Raw genomic sequence first — 16896 nt, forward strand, 5'->3', positions numbered from 1 at the left:
TGCCTTCTTCCAAAACGATTACACTCTTTATATTAAATAATAAATACGTGTATACAATAATTTCAAGTGTGCGAGTGCCCCATTTTTAAGCGTAGCGCAGATACAATTTTTAGAGGACCAACTTGGTGGGGTTCCTAGTCTTTACAATACTCGTTTTCAAAGAAGTTATATAAAACAAACTACATTTTTCACCCACTGAATGACTGAGAAAGTGATCAAACAAAAAGAGCATGACAAATTACAGTTCCAAGACAGTCCCCCTACGGCGCATGATAAATGACAGTTCCACAAACAGAAAGGTGCTTATGGGTACTAATAATTCACAAATAAAAACGTTATAGATGGACTTCAGTTATTCCAGAGCCAAACATCTTTGAATTATCGTATGATTTATCAATATTCTCCTGTGGGTATTCCCTGGTCGGGGTAGATATGCCGTGGTTGACGTGGACATCCCTAGCTAGAAGTGGATATCCCGAGATGGATACCCTGAAGTGAAGGTGGTTATTAGATAGTGATGGCGCATAGATTTCAAAGGTGAATATTCCCTGGTGGATATGAATAGTTCGTAGTGCTATAAACAGCTCTTATTGGCCGAGTGGTCGGACTAAGGGAACTTATGGACCCCAGAAATTATTCATCGTTTTATGGCCTTAGAGCGGTAGTCGCGGTCCATTAAACAATGGGAAAAAATCGAGACTATATTAGTCCCTAACGGTCCAAGCAAATGAGGACAATAAGATATCTAATATTTATTTTACAGATTTTATCAGATAAACTAATGGGAGCGCGCAAAGCATTACATCAAGAGAGCATAAGATAAAAGAGGGACACTTTTGTATTACCCGCGCGCCATGTCGATTTCCAATCCGGCTATTTTTAGTAACCACCACCCCACCACTGCGCGTGAGGATTTGCTCCTTTTATTTTGTGCTACTACCCCGCGGGTTGCGTGTTGTTGTTTTGCCAACTCGATAGGAATGAAAAAAGATCATGTAAAATAACTCGGAAGAAGAAAACAAGTCTAACTTAAGTTACCAAGATTGGCAAATATACTCACAAAAAGCTAAATCCCTGAATAGTTTGACTGTTTTGTTTGTCTGAGCGGCGAAGTCAAATGAGAAAGAAAAAACCGACGAGCGATAAAATGGCTGTTATACTGCGTTTGATTCAAATCCCGACACCAGTTTGTATAATAACAACATAATAATATAACATATAATAATAAAAACATCAAAGAAATACAGTAATATCTCCCTCTTTATTTTCTCACTTTTACAAAAGCTCAGATACTTCAGCTTGCTGGCTTTGATCATCACAAAAATGCATTCCCTCGTTACAACGATAGTTTTATGAAATGTATTTTTCTTGGATTCCTTCCCAATTCACCGGAATATTCACAAAAATCAATATTATATCTAATGTCTAACTTACAGATTTCGTTTGACCATTACGAAGATAATGAATGTTGAGAAACCACGAAGAAGCAGCAAATTAGAGTAAAACGGTGGTTGAAGCACGAGGTTTTTCGCTCTTGATTTTGAATGAAGTCTTGTTTTGGAAATCTTGCAATCCTCGAAGTACTACATCCCCTTAATAAACTGCAACTGCCCGTATCCTTGATGCTAGAATGACATTTTCGATGGTATTTGTGCAAATAGGGTGGGGTTTTTCGGTTTCCAGTCACAAAATAGCGGCAAACAAGTAAAAATGCTCACGGTGGTGGTTACTAAAAATAGCCGGATTCGGAATCGACATGGCGCGCGGGTAATACCAAAGTGTCCCTCTCTTATCTTATGCTCTCTTGATTACATCTAAAGGATAATTTCGCGTGATGCAGGTGAATACCACGTTTTGGATACGTCCTCGTGCTGCTGTTGGTCACTGCACTGTAAAACACCCGTACAGTTCAATCCTCATCGCTATGAAGTTACTGAACTTCTTGGTGTTTATCCTCACGTAGCGTCCTTCCAAGGGTGGGCTTACAGTGTTGGTCACAATGCCGTTAGGGTTTGTGTTTCCCTGGAACACCTTCGGGGAAAAATCAAATTTTCAGGGATAATAAAACTGGACCAAACAAATCTGCTCGGAATTGAGTCGCTATTACACCACACGCGTGACTTCACAGGAGTGAATTGGTAGTACCAGGTAGAAATCGATAGAAATCGATAATAATCAAATAAAGATTTAACCAGTACCGCTGGAGAGTGAATAAGCATAATCTACTCAGTAATAAATCGCTGTAACTCGAAAATGAGTCGATTGAAGTCGGGAGTAAATTGTCCCTTTCAGGGTGAATTGTTTGGACCATTTAAAAAAAAAATGCTGGATACTGGGCTCAAATAAGCGCCGCGGTAATTCATTAGTTTTTCACTTCCAAGGCGAGGCGCTTATTCGAGGAGAAGGGTATTCATTTCTATATAAAAACGTGTCTTTTTTACAACGTGAAAGTGGATAAAATCCCCCCAGAACAGAATAAAAGAGGTTTTCAATAACAAAATAATATGCCAGACTGTCAGTGTCGTTACTTCTCTTCTAAAGTTCGGTCATCGAAGTCTATTAAGTGCAATAGGCGAGGCGCTTATTCGGGGAAGGCGCTTCTTAGAGCAATTACGGTACAGCAATTTTGTTTTTGGTTTAATACAGGAACGAATGTATATAGATAAGCTTTAAAATTCGAAAACGGAAATTGAAGCTAATTGAAATGAGAATTTTCTTCAGAGCTTTGAAATTTGAAGCTCATTTTGATGAAGATGCTCATTATTGACCGCGCGAAAGGGAATTGGATCGAGGGTATCGCTTTCTGTTTTTGCCGAGACATTCAAAATACCTTGCCGTAAAATCGTTAAAATTCTGAAACGGCAATACCACAAAACATTGAAACAAAAACCAAAGTAAAGCTGGTACTTATATGTGAAAAATCAAAATATCCGATTGATATGATTTAGGGGGTTCAAATGGAGGGCGCTGATTGTTCGAGAGGTTACACTCGTAACCCGGTTTACGATTAATGGCTAAACCATAGTCTCTGAACGACGTGTGAACGTTCAGTGGTACACATAAACAAGAATGCTAAAGCCTTCCAAACCTGTCATTGTTTTTGTTAACGCGTATCTTTATATTTACTTGATCCCCATAAGCACTGCGAGTTACGACACAGATTTTTCGATGCAACCTTATTTGGAATAGGTGTATATTTCAAATTGTATTTTAGTGCACCAAAAACTGGTACTCGACTCAACCAAATTTCGAACCATATCCATTACTCTGGTTATTCTTATTAATTCCCCATGTATTTTGATTGACATCTTGATCTACTTGTTTCTTCGAATGTTTAAATAAATACCTCAATATTACAGATATGTTTCCCTGCTGGCAGAGGCCTCTTTTCTCTGTATTTCGCTGGGCTGGAGTTCGCGAGGAAAAGATACCTCTGCCATTGGTCGCAAGTTCGTTTGATCAAACCGCCGTCCACGATCGTGGACGAGATCCAGAGGGCATGCTCCGTTCATTAATTACTGGCCACTATTTGAGCCCACAATGACTAACGCATGCATGAAACGTATATCCGCTGCGGGATAATAAGCCCGCATTCGAAACGGCGTCCTCCGTAGAAATATCACGCGACGAATTATAAAATAAGCCATTCAATGCCTTATCTTCATTCACAATTTTCTCTCTTTTGACTAACGAGTCAATCTTCCGTTTACAGGTTTTGCATATTCTTCTGGGAATAGCTGATCTAAGTTTACCAAAAAGTTTTGTAACATTTTCTTCGAATCCAACTGTGCGATATTTACATTGAAGAAACTCGCCTGCCCGGATGTCTTGAAATTACAAGACGAAACTCGTCTTTGCTGCGTTTGTTGTTCAATCTTTTTAGTGACGTTTTAGGTGATTGAAATTGAACAGTTGTTTTTCTTTTTTCGAAGAGGAGAACTAACCGGAGTTTTATTCATGATTTCCGACTAAACCCATGCAAAGCATATTGACAGCTTTCGCGCGATGGTACGGGTTTTGGCACGTCGGTCGCTTATTAACGCTCACTCATGCGCAACAGAAACAGTTTCGACCCATGGCAGAGGTATCTTTTCCTCGCGAACTCCAGCCCAGCGAAATACAGAGAAAAGAGGCCTCTGCTAGCAGGGAACAGATATGTTTGAACATCAAAGGAAGCAATAGGCCATTCCAGCTTTAAGCATGCGCGCGCACTCGACATGGAAACTTACCTTAACTACCGTCATGCAGCGCGCTTCGTTTGGTGCCAGCTTAAAAATGCGCGCGCAAGCTTATAGCTGGAATGGCCTATTCTGATAGGTTATACGGACAGTGCTACGGATTTTTCTTACCACCGTTTCCCCACTTGCTGCTACGTGGTCCCTCCACACTTGACCATCCTCACTTGAGCTGAGAGTATATGATCTTACCCACTGCTGTAAAGCCCATTTGGGGTGGCCTTGAGTGGCGATTTTGACAACTGCTGCTTGACGGCCAAAATCAACTTGAAGGAATTGATTCTGGCGGTTGCCCGCAGCCCATGCTTTATCATTGTTAAGACGAGCGTTGTATGCAGGCATTGCGGTGCCTAAGTACACAGACGAAGCAGACATCTGTGGGTCTTTGATTGTTCTGTCTTCTATTCCTAAAGGATTCGCTTGACATGTAGAGCCTAAAGTACCCGAGAAATGGAAAAGAGGTTTTATTTACCTAAATATACAACGTTGTCAGTGCAAACGGCGGATGGCAAATATCAATTGACAGTTTTAAGACCGATATATGGTCTAAGTACTAATTATTCGTAGACTGAGTAGCGGCGCTGAAGGGGAGGGATCCGTGTGCGAGAGAGAAAGAAATCGAAGCCAGTGGCCGATCCCCCCCAGCCGCTTGCTTCTATATGTTTTTCTCTCCACGGACCCCTTCCCCTCCCAATATAGCGCGTACTTCAGTAGCGACTAATTATTCGTATGGATAAAGTTAAATATTAACTTTATTTAACTCTTAGCCATACGTCGAATCAAGAGAGCATAAGATAAGAGAGGGACTCTTTGGTATTACCCACGCGCCATGTTGACTCCTATCCTGGCTATTTTTAGTAACTACCACCCCACCACTGCGCATGAGGATTTTAAGTTCCCTACTTCCGCGCTTTGGTATTTGCATCTTGTTGTTTGCCGCTGTTTAGGGACTTGAACCGAAGATAATTTCCTTATTTACGGAATGCAGTACTTTGAAACATGCAAGATTTCGAAAAAGTGTGCAAAAAATGCGAAAAAAGAGACTTCATTCAATAGCGAAAAACCTCGTGCTTCAAACACCGCTTTCGCTTTAACTTGCTGCCTATTCGTAGTTTTTCAATATTCATTAGCTTTCTAGGGTCAAACGAAATCTGTGAGATATATAACAACTGTTTATGTTGATTTTTGTGAATATCTGGGTGAATTGAGAATTGCCTGAGTACCAGGCCCTCGGGGGAGGGGGGACATTATAAACTATCCTTGTAGCGAGGGAATGCATTTTTGTGATGATTAAAGCTTTTCTCATAATGAGAAAATAAAGAGTGAGATATTGCTGTACTTTTTTGGTGTTGTTTCTAGACATTTCTATAGCAATACTAGCTGAATTCGGGATTTAAATCAAACGACCAGTTGGCAAAACAACAACACGCCATTTTGTCCAGTAGGACAAAATAAAAGGAGCAAATCCTCACGCGCAGTGGTGGGGTGGTGGTTTCTAAAATTAGCCAGGAGTTGCGCCCAGAGAAATATTTTTGTTGGCGTTAAAAAGGCGCCAAATATTTTAAGTAGTATATAATTGCATTTTTACTGAAACAATAAGACGTCCCAGGTTCTAAAATTAAACCTATGGTTATGTCGCCCTTTCATGTCTAATAAATAGATACAGCAATACTAACATTTTGGTCGACTTCCGTCATCTTCCATTCGGCAGATCTGATTGCAGTCTTCGAATCGTTCACAGCACGCTAGCGAGCTGCAGAAGTACGGATGAGTGAAGAACAACAGGTAAATCCAACCATCTGTCACACTTCTCATGTCACGGGGGTGTGACAAATGCGTTGCGTTACTCAGGTCACACTTGTCCTGGCTTAGGTGGATGTTCACACTGCGGCAATCAGCCATGCTTTTGCATAGTGCGACACAATGCCTGTAATCACATTGGAGGGATTTGATCACGTGACGATAAAGGACCTTGCCGGGAATGCTTGATGTTGTTTTCCGTCTACAGTCTGCCAATGCGGCTCCCAGTGACGCCAACAAAACCAGGAGAAATGCGGGGAAATCCGTTTTCATTTCTAGCAAACAAAAAGTACAGTGAAAATGGTTGATATCGACTGGCGACCGTCTTTTTTCTCCTAAAACCCCATGCAAACACTGCTGCTGTAACAGTCGAATTGTTCCGGCCAGGGCACATAACATTGCAGGATTTAGCATAACATTCCAGGATTTAGCGCTCTGACCATCAAACGTTGCTCCCCCCCCCCCCCCCCCCCAAGTATTGTTGTTTACAAGTTTGGTGGTCAAAGCGCTAAATGCCTTGGAGATATCCGCGTTTTTCTACCAAGTTACGTGATCTATGACATCACGTATTTCGATGGACGGGTCATGTTTGTTGCACCCCAAGTATTTTTGTTTACAAGTTTGGTGATCAAAGCGCTTATTGCCTTAATGGTATTAGGATGTTCCTCCCAGGTTACGTGATTGATGACGTCACGTATTTTGATTGACGGGTCATGTTTGTTTCACCCCAGGTATTATTGTTTACAAGTTTTGTGATCAAAGCTAAAATTGACGTCCGAAAAATCATTTCTCGCAGGTTTTTAGGCAGATTGCTTAAAAACTCGATTCGGGGATAGTTCCATCCCTCTCCCATCCTGTACCATTGTCAATGTTTTCGTACTGCTTAAAATCCGGCAGAAATTCGCGCTGAAACTGAGGTAGTCAGAATAAAGTTTCCAGCCTTGTGTCATTATCATGCTTAGTATCGACACAAAATAAGAGAGAAACTAATCGCTCTAAACTCGTAAAATTGAGCTTCAAGGGAAGCAAAACCAGCACAGACGAATACATTTACATCCCAACTAAGTTTATTCCATGAATTAGAGAATGAAGATATAACTCATAGATAAGTCATTTGAAATCCTTCACTGACGCGGGTGGGAAGCCTGTGGTGCTGGCGCAGTTTGCACAGGACTTAAGGCCTAGGACAAACGCCGTACTTTCCATGTGCCGTTTCTTGGCACCACCCTTGACAAATACATGACACCTACCAAGTTTGGTTGTTATGCAACCTTTCTTTCACGAGATATGAATGTTTTTGTTGTTAATCACAGTACAAGGTTCTCCAAAACACTTAATTTTTTTTTCAGGTGTAATCATTGTCCCTGAACTCCGTCAACTCTCATTTTTCTCAGTTTTCTAAAACGCTATCTATAGTTTGAAATACTTAACCTTCATAACACATACCTTAACACCTTGGTGAGTTCTTTTCGATAGAGACCGAAGCTACGCAATGGCCATGTACGATTTGTTATTTACTAGAGACGGGGCTCGTTTGCCTGTTCCATAGAACTAATTGACAAAGAGCCAAAAGAGGAGTATACCGTTGTCTTGCTCGTCTGGCCCCCTTTCATTAAAAGTTTTGAAGCAGTGCCAAAACTATTACGGTATCGCAATGTTTTAAACTTGATGTCAAATTTACCGTTGATTTACAAGTTAAGTGCTTTTTACGCTAGTCACATCATAAATGATCAAATAATCGACATGCTCTACATAAAGAAATCGTAAGCCCTTTCCCATCAAAATGAGAATAAAGGTTATAGGGGGCAGAGATTTTTGTCAGGAAAGTTACAAATATTACAAAAGGATTATTTGGCCCCGAGCAATCAAATTTACATGCACGTCTGATATCTTGCTCATTAAATTCGACAATTACATAAATCATATGTAATTGAAACATATTCAAAGATTCTGTCATACATGAATCACTTTCCATATGTAAGAGCTAGGCAACATAACGTAATGTGCCTGTATGTTCCTAAAAAGATTCTATATGGGGAGGGCTATGATGAAGCTCAGTAGGGACCGCATACATGGAATATGAGGGTGCAGGTGCTAGATAAGTATTTTAGACGCGACATTTATGGGGTAACGGGTGAACATACGTTGGTTACCACGCAAACCTCAAACGAAAATACAATTTTTGGTCGATTTGAGACCGGAAAACGTTTGAATCGTGTGTTCTAAAGATCCCACAATACAAAGAGAAGCGGTTATAGGATCCTTTGAGCGCCGAAATTTAAGGAGTCAAAACCTTGCTTTTACATACAAACACCTTATTTTGCCACTTTCAGGTGATGGTAATTCGGGGAAGGTTCTTTTCTCAAATTTTCAATGAGTGAGAAAAAAATCGTGCGGATCTGAAAAAAATAAATGCGACAGAGGCTTCGGCATTTGGAACTCAGCCAATATAACCCACCATTTGGTCTTTCTCCATAATTAGTCTAGCGCTTTGTTTTTGCGGCTTTCTCGTCCCCAAAGCTGTAGGCCCTGGGTCAACGAAAGTTATTAGAAAGGTTAGTTATAAGAAATTACAGGGGGTTTCAAACATTCTAGAAAAAACTTGTTCTGTTATTGGGGTAAAAATCGAAGAAATGTTACGGGTTATGTAGTGAAGGGAGATATGACGCTGGTTCGCGCTAACTCTGGGTCAGTTTGGAGGTAAAATCTAACCCTGCTCGCGAGGTGGGTAAACTCGCTAACCCACTGTTTAGTTAGCGTAACACAGGCTTCCCAAACTTTTTAGTAGAACTAAAGTTTCATAAAATGTAGTTGCCGACGAATAAGACGTTACACAAAAACAATGTAGGGATCAAATGTCCTAACATTTCGCTTTGTTATGCTACCGAATCTGTCTCGCTAGTGTCACGCACCAAACTCGAATCCTGCAAATGACATTTGGGTAATGAAATGGAGGTAATTACAGGCGATGAAGAGGTGTTTTGGGGCTTCTCTACGGAAATAAAATCACCAAAGATAAAAATTTGAGTTGATCTACTGTGAGTATGCTCAGGGGGTCGTTTCCCAAAAGTACCGATAAACCCGGAAAGTCGCATTTACTAAATTCGGAGAGCTCTTTCCAGTAATTGTGACAGCTTTTTGTCATTTTGCTCCTATCATGTGTCGAAAAAATGAGTCTTATAGATTGCATGTGCATTTGGAATTTCCTTGAGCCTTCTTTTTTCTACCATTAGAAAAACACATTTAATTACGATAAACGCATATGTAAAAATGTGTAAATGCCATATTATAACACTTATTGGGGTAAGAAGGGAGAGGGGACCTCAGTGTTCTATCTGTTAGGAGTATGGCTGTTATAACCAGAGTCATCTTTATAAACAATATAATTAATTCCATTCTTTATGGTTTTTATTTTTTCACTTGTAAGTGCAAAGTAAACAACAAGAACCCTATGCTATCATATTGTTTAGATAGAAATATTTTGGTGTCAAATGAGAGGGCTATATAGAAACCCTGGAATAAATCAGGATATATTTCATGAAGAGTCTACTGTCATCATTGATATATTATCCTAGTTGTCAAACACCAAATGCTATTTTTTTTAGGGGAGCAGAGGGCATAAGCTAGCATAGAGAACAAAGTCACAGCAGAGCTGGAGCTGTAATAGAATTCAGAAACTAAATTTTAAATGTTTTTTTTCTTTAATGTTATTACTATATCTTGAAAGTGCTTTGATCACCCACAATGGGCTGTCTATATTAGGGTTAAATATTCTGTTACAACTAAAAATAACCATGTTGTAACATCAGTACTGTATAATTGTTTTCATTTTTATGGCATTTATTATTTCATTTATGTGCAAGGTAAACATTAAAGATCTATTTATGCATTCATATTGTTTGCTAAATTTAGCTAAATTTATGCTAAATTTAGAATATATAACATGTAAACACTAAGCCCCACCAACACAACACAATCCTCTAGTTTTTTATTTCAAATATTTTATAAAAACATAATAACATTAAATAAGAAAAAAAAAGAAAAAAAATCAAAGAAAGGCATGCGTTATTTACTTACTTCTTACTTATTAACAACAAAGAACTGTGGAGGACAAAATGTTTATAAATTTTAAGAATGGATCCAAACCTCAGGGTTCGAGTAGACAAAGTAAATAGGCATAGGCATTAAGGTTAAGATTACCACTAGTTCATTCCTAAGCGCCCAGAGCAATTTAACTTAGGCCTTGAGCAGTCTATATGTATCTGACTACAGTACAATGGTTGGGAGAATCAAGTCTGCCCCGTCTCGTGTGGAATCGCAAATCTTTCCACGACGAGATACGGGGTTAAAATGCCAAAATGAGTACGACTTTCATCAATGGCATTATAGATAGCAAAACCTTGATTCCATTTGCATTAATAAAATAGCCAGTCTTTTGACTGACTTTTTGACTGCACAAGCACAAACGATTCTCGGATGAGATTACAATATTCAAGATGGCGGCAATCGAAGCTTGAGATTAGGAAGTGCGCAAAGACTTTTGGGTAATATATAGATTTAGGCACTGCCTAAAAGCGGAGCCAGCATTGAACACCTTTTGTGTTGACTGATCAAAGGTATTATTGGGAGATATAGGATCCTGCTCTCTACTGAGATTTATTTATTGTACCAACCAAATGGATCCAGGCCTTATTCAATAATTTAAATTATGCAGTAAATCAAAGTTAACAAACACAATTCCTGGTGTGGATGTGGCTGTCAAAGTTGTCAAGAGTCTAATGGTAAATTCTTATGTCCCATCATAGAAGTTCCATTATGAATATTTTTTTTTAATCAAAACAACACTCCCTCAAGCTTTGCCCGTGTGCAGAAAATGTCATGGATGTAACAGCATTCCGAAGATTCAAAATAATATATTTAGACTGTTTAGATGCCATACTGTAATTTTTATGTATTTATTTAGTGGCGATTCTCTCCTTTATTGGACCGAATATTCAGAAAAATGTCTGGAAATTAAAATCCAAAAATATATCTCCTTTCATGCATTACATATTGGTGCACCCCCCTTTACCATATAGTGGCCTTGTTGTTGGTGGCCTACTCCCAAATGAATGCAATGAAGAAAAAAAAACAGATTGAAAATGCTAACTTCTAATTTCAAACCAAACCCTTTCCTGATCTATGTTTGGGGTAGAGAGGAAGCAAAGAATATCAATTGACTAAAAAATAATCGACGGGAGAGGAGATATAAAGTGAATTGACTCAACTTGAAAGGCTCGGTGAAAAAAATATAACAGTAATGAAAATAATTTGATTGAGCATTTCTTGACATTTCCCCTTTCCCATTATCTTAACCCTTTCACCACCACAGGCCTCTAAAGAGGCCATGTCTTTGCTATCCAAGATATGTGAACAGAATTCTATTATTGAAAAAGAACAAGGTTGTGGCTAGTGTTATAAAGTTTAAGTATCTTGCCCTAAAAAACCCTTCCCTTAATAAAAGTCCCCTTAATGTACATTTGTAAAGCTACATTCTGACAAGCTTTGTCCTTGCGAAGAACAATGGATGAAACAAGATTTCAAAGATGGAATATAGTGTCAGACACAATTTTAGATAAGATGCAATACTGAAGTTTTAATGTACCATTTTAACCCATTGACTCCTGGCTTTTTTGAGCTGAATTTACAAAAAACAGACTGAAAACAGATACCTCCCCCCTATTCTATTTGTGTCTTGAGCTGTGTTTGCTGTTCTCTTTCCCTTGTGTGGTATTTTGAGCGTTTTATTGAGAGGGGTGATTCTGCTTTTCTCTCCTTGTTCGATTTGAGATTTGTCAAAGAACCTGAGCTATTATTTGGCTTAAGAGTAGATGCCAACACCTTGGTTGGATGCATATCTGCAAGACCATTTATCCTTAGACTGATGCCTAAGTATCTTCATCTTGTTGTGTTTATTTTGCATTTATGAATTTTTTGGGTTGTGGGTACTTCCCAAAGCCGGTACAGGCCGGTTGAGGGGTCAATGTGTTTACCAACACACCCTAAAAAAATGCTTGCCTCACTGCCTGAGAACAATGCCTTTTTCGCAAGCTTAGGTGCATACAACAGTGTAAGCAAATTCTGCTTGATAGACAAACAAGCCTCCATTTAGTTATGGCTGATATTCTAACAGATAATTTTTTCTGTTAAAACCATTGGGGAAACCACAGGGAGCCAAAATTCTATAAAGTATTTGCCTTTATAAATTCAAAGCAGCAGTGTCAACCCACTTTTTCCTGTATATTCACCGTCAAAGTAATCTTATCACAAAACCTTGCCTGAATCTGATGTTTTCTTGGGCATTTTTTTCTAAAAAAGCTATGCATATCATCCCTATCAATGAGTCCAGTCAGGTACAAGTAAAAAAAAATTCTATTTTCTAGGTTAAAGATATTCACTTGCTAGAAATGGCATATATGTGATCCAGTCCACTGGTGTATCTCACAGCACAAGTCTAAAAAGGCCTAGTTATTTTGATTAAAATCTAGGGGTGGTGGATTAACCCATTGACTCCTGGCTTTTTTTTTTAGCTGAATTTACGAAAAAAACAGACTGAAAACAGAAACCTCCCCCCCTATTCTGAGTTTTATACAGCCCGTCAAAGTAAAATACAGCTGCACCTAGTCAGCGGTATCCAAGCTTTCCAACAGTGCTTTGAGGTCCCCACTTTTAATCCCTCGTCGTTGTGCTGAAGCCAGCATAAGTTGATGGTTGCTTGTATTTTTCATCAAAAATACAGCTATGAGGATATTAGGAGAGTGTCTCAGGACATCATGAAGTCTTTTGGGGCATAATTGAGTGCTTTGCTTATGGATATTTGCAAGCAAAGGTGGATTCATGATGATTTTTTCTTGTTTGGCTTTGCCTGGATGAAAAAATAATTTTCTAATGAATCACCACAGCTCTCCTAAATGCTGTCTTTTCTGAAACCAAATTGATTCCAAAATTGTTTACACTGCTATTCTGGGTCTGTATGACCTGGAATTGATTTGTTTGGCTTTGGGGTGAAAAGACTTATAAAAAACCATCTGACACTCATTCCGAAAGACGCCTAATGAAGTAGTCAACTCTTCTACGAGTGGGGCAAACTTAACTCGGATTCAAGACCTACTAACGTCTTTTAACGACTTTCCATGCCATGAATGCTGGCTCCCAGGCGATTGCAATGAACTTAAAAGCGATTCATATATAAAAGAATCAACTCGTTTATAAGCAATAGTTAGTATCGCTTGGTGAACGACGAAAAAAGTTTGTATATTTAAGAGTAGGTCGTTACGCAGCCAATCAAAAGGTGAGGCATAATGAGAGCAATTAGCATGTGGTGTAAAAGGCGAAGCTCATGGTGTGATGGCTTTCAGTGGTATTGAATATGCTAATCTGCCGGGAGAAAGATCAAGACTTTGCCGAGTTGTGCACGGAAAGTCTGCATTTAGATCTGATACTCGCCCGAGAATATACTCGTAGCACATACAAGTAGCACATACAAGCCAAAACATCCGAGAATTGCAAATGATGCCCCCTTTGTATAGGGTCTAGCAGGAACATCGCCTTCAGGGGAAATATACGCTATAGTTCTACTTTTTACCAGAGAAAATCGGTGAACAAGTAATTCGCCGTATCGCTTTAAAATAAAAGTAAATAGTTCGTTTCCGACATGTCCTAGTCTAGGTCTACGTCTCATCCACACAATGCCAAAAAATAAACATGACTTTTCAGAAAGTGTTTTAACTTGTTGAAATTGTACAAAAAAGAGATCAAAACGATAAACAAAATCAGATTTCAAAACTGGAGAAACTTATTGCTTTTTCTTGCTCAAGATCAAAAGCTCCCTAAATGAAAAATAAATATGATTTCAATTTCAGTACGTAATATGTTACCCTACCTCCAAACGCACACACTCCCGCACTCCTTGTCCCTAGTCGAAGAGCTAGAACGGACTGTATTATTGCAGGTTTTGACGCCTCTCTACCTCGCGCACTGATTGCACCCCTGGGATGCGCCGCTGCACCTTCCTGTTTAACCCTCGCGCAGTACCGTACCCTCCATTATTTATCGGGCCAAAACTTGTTTGCATTTCCACTCTTAAGGTTTATTGGGCGAGATTGGAAGGCATCGGGGTTATCACCACTGGCGATTTGCTGCACGTCACATTAACAAAGAACATTAACTTAACAAGTTAATTAACAAGACACTGGCATTGTAACATTGAGGTAACTATTGTAGATACTATGCCGATTTTAATGTTCACTTTAGTCAATTGGTAGCGCTATTTATTTTTGTTCTGATGGGCTGAAAGCCGAGTTGTTCTTGTAAAAAAAGTTTTCGAAACACACTTAACAAATCAAAGTCATTTTACGGTTAATAATTAACAACTTTCAAAGCAAAGTCTATTATATCATTTATATTATTATTCTAACGAAACGGAAGATTATAAACTATACTGATTCAAGCAGTCCTGAAATCTCCAGAACTAGCGAGAACATATTATTCATATATTGGCTGGCGCGCTCTGCACTGGTGTATGCTTCACTGGCGCGCTCTCCACTGGTGTATACTTCACTGGCGCGCTCTCCACTGGTGTATACTTCACTGGCGCGCTCTCCACTGGTGTATACTTCACTGGCGCGCTCTCCACTGGTGTATACTTCACTGGCGTGCTCTCCACTGGTGTATGCTTCACTGGCGCGCTCTCCACTGGTGTATACTTCACTGGCGCGCTCTGCACTGGTGTATGCTTCACTAGCGCGCTCTGCACTGGTCTATGCTTCACTGGCGCGCTCTCCACTGGTGTATACTTCACTGGCGCGCTCTCTCTCCACTGGTGTATACTTCACTACTTCACTAGCGCGCTCTCTCTCCACTGGTGTATGCTTCACTAGCGCGCTCTGCACTGGTCTATGCTTCACTGGCGCGCTCTCCACTGGTGTATACTTCACTGGCGCGCTCTCTCTCCACTGGTGTATACTTCACTACTTCACTAGCGCGCTCTCTCTCCACTGGTGTATACTTCACTGGCGCGCTCTCTCTCCACTGGTGTATACTTCACTGGCGCGCTCTCCACTGGTGTATACTTCACTGGCGCGCTCTCCACTGGTGTATACTTCACTGGCGCGCTCTCCACTGGTGTATACTTCACTGGCGCGCTCTCCACTGGTGTATACTTCACTGGCGCGCTCTCCACTGGTGTATACTTCACTGGCGCGCTCTCCACTGGTGTATACTTCACTGGCGCGCTCTCCACTGGTGTATGCTTCACTGGCGCGCTCTCTACTGGTGTATGCTTCACTAGCGCGCTCTCCACTGGTGTATACTTCACTGGCGCGCTCTCCACTGGTGTATGCTTCACTGGCGCGCTCTGCACTGGTGTATGCTTCACTGGCGCGCTCTGCACTGGTGTATGCTTCACTGGCGCGCTCTGCACTGGTCTATGCTTCACTGGCGCGCTCTCCACTGGTGTATACTTCACTGGCGCGCTCTCTCTCCACTGGTGTATACTTTACTGGCGCGCTCTCCACTGGTCTATACTTCGCTGGCGCGCTCTGCACTGGTGTATACTTCACTGGCATGCTCTGCACTGGTGTATGCTTCGCTGGCGCGCTCTGCACTGGTGTATACTTCACTGGCATGCTCTGCACTGGTGTATGCTTCACTGGCGCGCTCTCCACTGGTGTATACTTCACTGGCGCGCTCTCCACTGGTGTATACTTTACTGGCGCGCTCTGCACTGGTGTATACTTCACTGGCACGCTCTGCACTGGTGTATGCTTCACTGGCGCGCTCTCCACTGGTGTATACTTCACTGGCGCGCTCTCCACTGGTGTATACTTCACTGGCGCGCTCTCCACTGGTGTATACTTCACTAGCGCGCTCTGCACTGGTGTATACTTCACTGGCTTGCTCTCTACTGGTGTATACTTCACAGGCGCGCTCTCTACTGGTGTTTACTTCACTGGCGCGCTCTCCATTGGGGTATACTTCACTGGCGCGCTCTCCACTGGTGTATGCTTCACTGGCACGCTCTCCACTGGTGTATACTTCACTGGCGCGCTCTCCGCTGGTGTATACTTCACTGGCGCGCTCTCCACTGGTGTATACTTCACTGGCGCGCTCTTCACTGGTGTATACTTCACTGGCGCTCTCTCCACTGGTGTATACTTCACTGAGGCGCTCTCCACTGGTGTATACTTCACTGGCGCGCTCTCCTCTGGTGTATACTTCACTGGCGCGCTCTCCACTCTATGGAAATTAATAAGTTATAGGCTATGTCCCTTATGGGCCTCCGTAATAAACAAAGTTTGATACGTTGCTCAAAGATACATAGTAAAAGAAAAATCCGGAAATTCGAGGAGTATAGAGCCCAAACTTAGCGGGATATAAAGCGAAACCATTAGGAAGAATACGCTGTGATTCGTGGAATAGAAAGGCAGAAGTTACAGGAAGAAATGGGCAGAAAAATTCATGGAATATAAAAATACACAGAAATTAAGTTATAAGCTTAAACTCCATATTCTGGAAGTTAAGGCAAGGGCATGTCTCTGAAGGCAGCTAGGAAGCATTTACTTCTGGCTCATGACGACAAGATAATTTCAGACGATGAGTTTGTTCTTTTGTACGATTTTAACAAGTCAACAAACTTGGATTTGCCTTACGATCAATATCCACTTTTCGATCTGGACGCAATGCAAAACGACGAGTGTTTGGCTGAGTTTCGGTTCAGAAAAAATGATATACCTACTCTGGCAGAAGTTTTGAGGATACCGGACTAGTTTGTTTTGGAGCAAAGAAGTGTTATCAGTGGAATGGAGGCCCTCTGTATGCTGCT

At 40.8% G+C, this 16896-nt stretch overlaps 2 protein-coding genes across 3 annotated transcripts; one reads left to right on the top strand and one right to left on the bottom strand.

The window, feature by feature from the left end:
- Positions 1–1372: 1372 nt before the first annotated feature.
- On the bottom strand, positions 1373–14599 carry LOC5515921 (lactadherin). Of its 2 annotated transcripts, none has more exons than XM_032385659.2 (4): positions 13957–14599; positions 5912–6310; positions 4350–4669; positions 1373–2031 (listed from the first exon to the last, which is right to left on the bottom strand). In XM_032385659.2, the coding sequence occupies exons 2-4, from the start codon at positions 6306–6308 to the stop codon at positions 1882–1884; spliced, it is 867 nt and encodes a 288-aa protein (XP_032241550.1). In that variant the 5' UTR covers positions 6309–6310; positions 13957–14599; the 3' UTR covers positions 1373–1881. The 2 variants fall into 2 exon arrangements, with proteins under 2 accessions (XP_032241550.1, XP_032241549.1); XM_032385658.2 differs by lacking the exon at positions 13957–14599 and adding an exon at positions 7482–7904.
- LOC125558540 (trophinin-like) lies at positions 8985–16840 on the top strand. The gene is made up of 5 exons (XM_048720403.1): positions 8985–8990; positions 14549–14803; positions 15056–15563; positions 15997–16281; positions 16596–16840. The coding sequence occupies exons 1-5, from the start codon at positions 8985–8987 to the stop codon at positions 16838–16840; spliced, it is 1299 nt and encodes a 432-aa protein (XP_048576360.1).
- Positions 16841–16896: the final 56 nt, after the last annotated feature.

The sequence above is a fragment of the Nematostella vectensis genome, chromosome 1, assembly GCF_932526225.1.
Source record: "Nematostella vectensis chromosome 1, jaNemVect1.1, whole genome shotgun sequence".
NCBI classification, from domain to species: domain Eukaryota; kingdom Metazoa; phylum Cnidaria; class Anthozoa; order Actiniaria; family Edwardsiidae; genus Nematostella; species Nematostella vectensis.

Coding starts and splice junctions, on each gene's coding strand:
- LOC5515921 (XM_032385659.2), bottom strand. CDS start 6,308: ATGAAAACGGATTTCCCCGCATTTCTCCTGGTTTTGTTGGCGTCACTG. Junction 4,670..5,911: donor TGACGGAAGTCGACCAAAAT/GTTAGTATTGCT, acceptor CGGGTACTTTAG/GCTCTACATGTCAAGCGAAT. Junction 2,032..4,349: donor CAGCAAGTGGGGAAACGGTG/GTAAGAAAAATC, acceptor TTTTCCCCGAAG/GTGTTCCAGGGAAACACAAA.
- LOC125558540 (XM_048720403.1), top strand. Junction 15,564..15,996: donor CGCGCTCTCTCTCCACTGGT/GTATACTTTACT, acceptor TATACTTCACAG/GCGCGCTCTCTACTGGTGTT. Junction 16,282..16,595: donor CACTGGCGCGCTCTCCTCTG/GTGTATACTTCA, acceptor CTGGAAGTTAAG/GCAAGGGCATGTCTCTGAAG.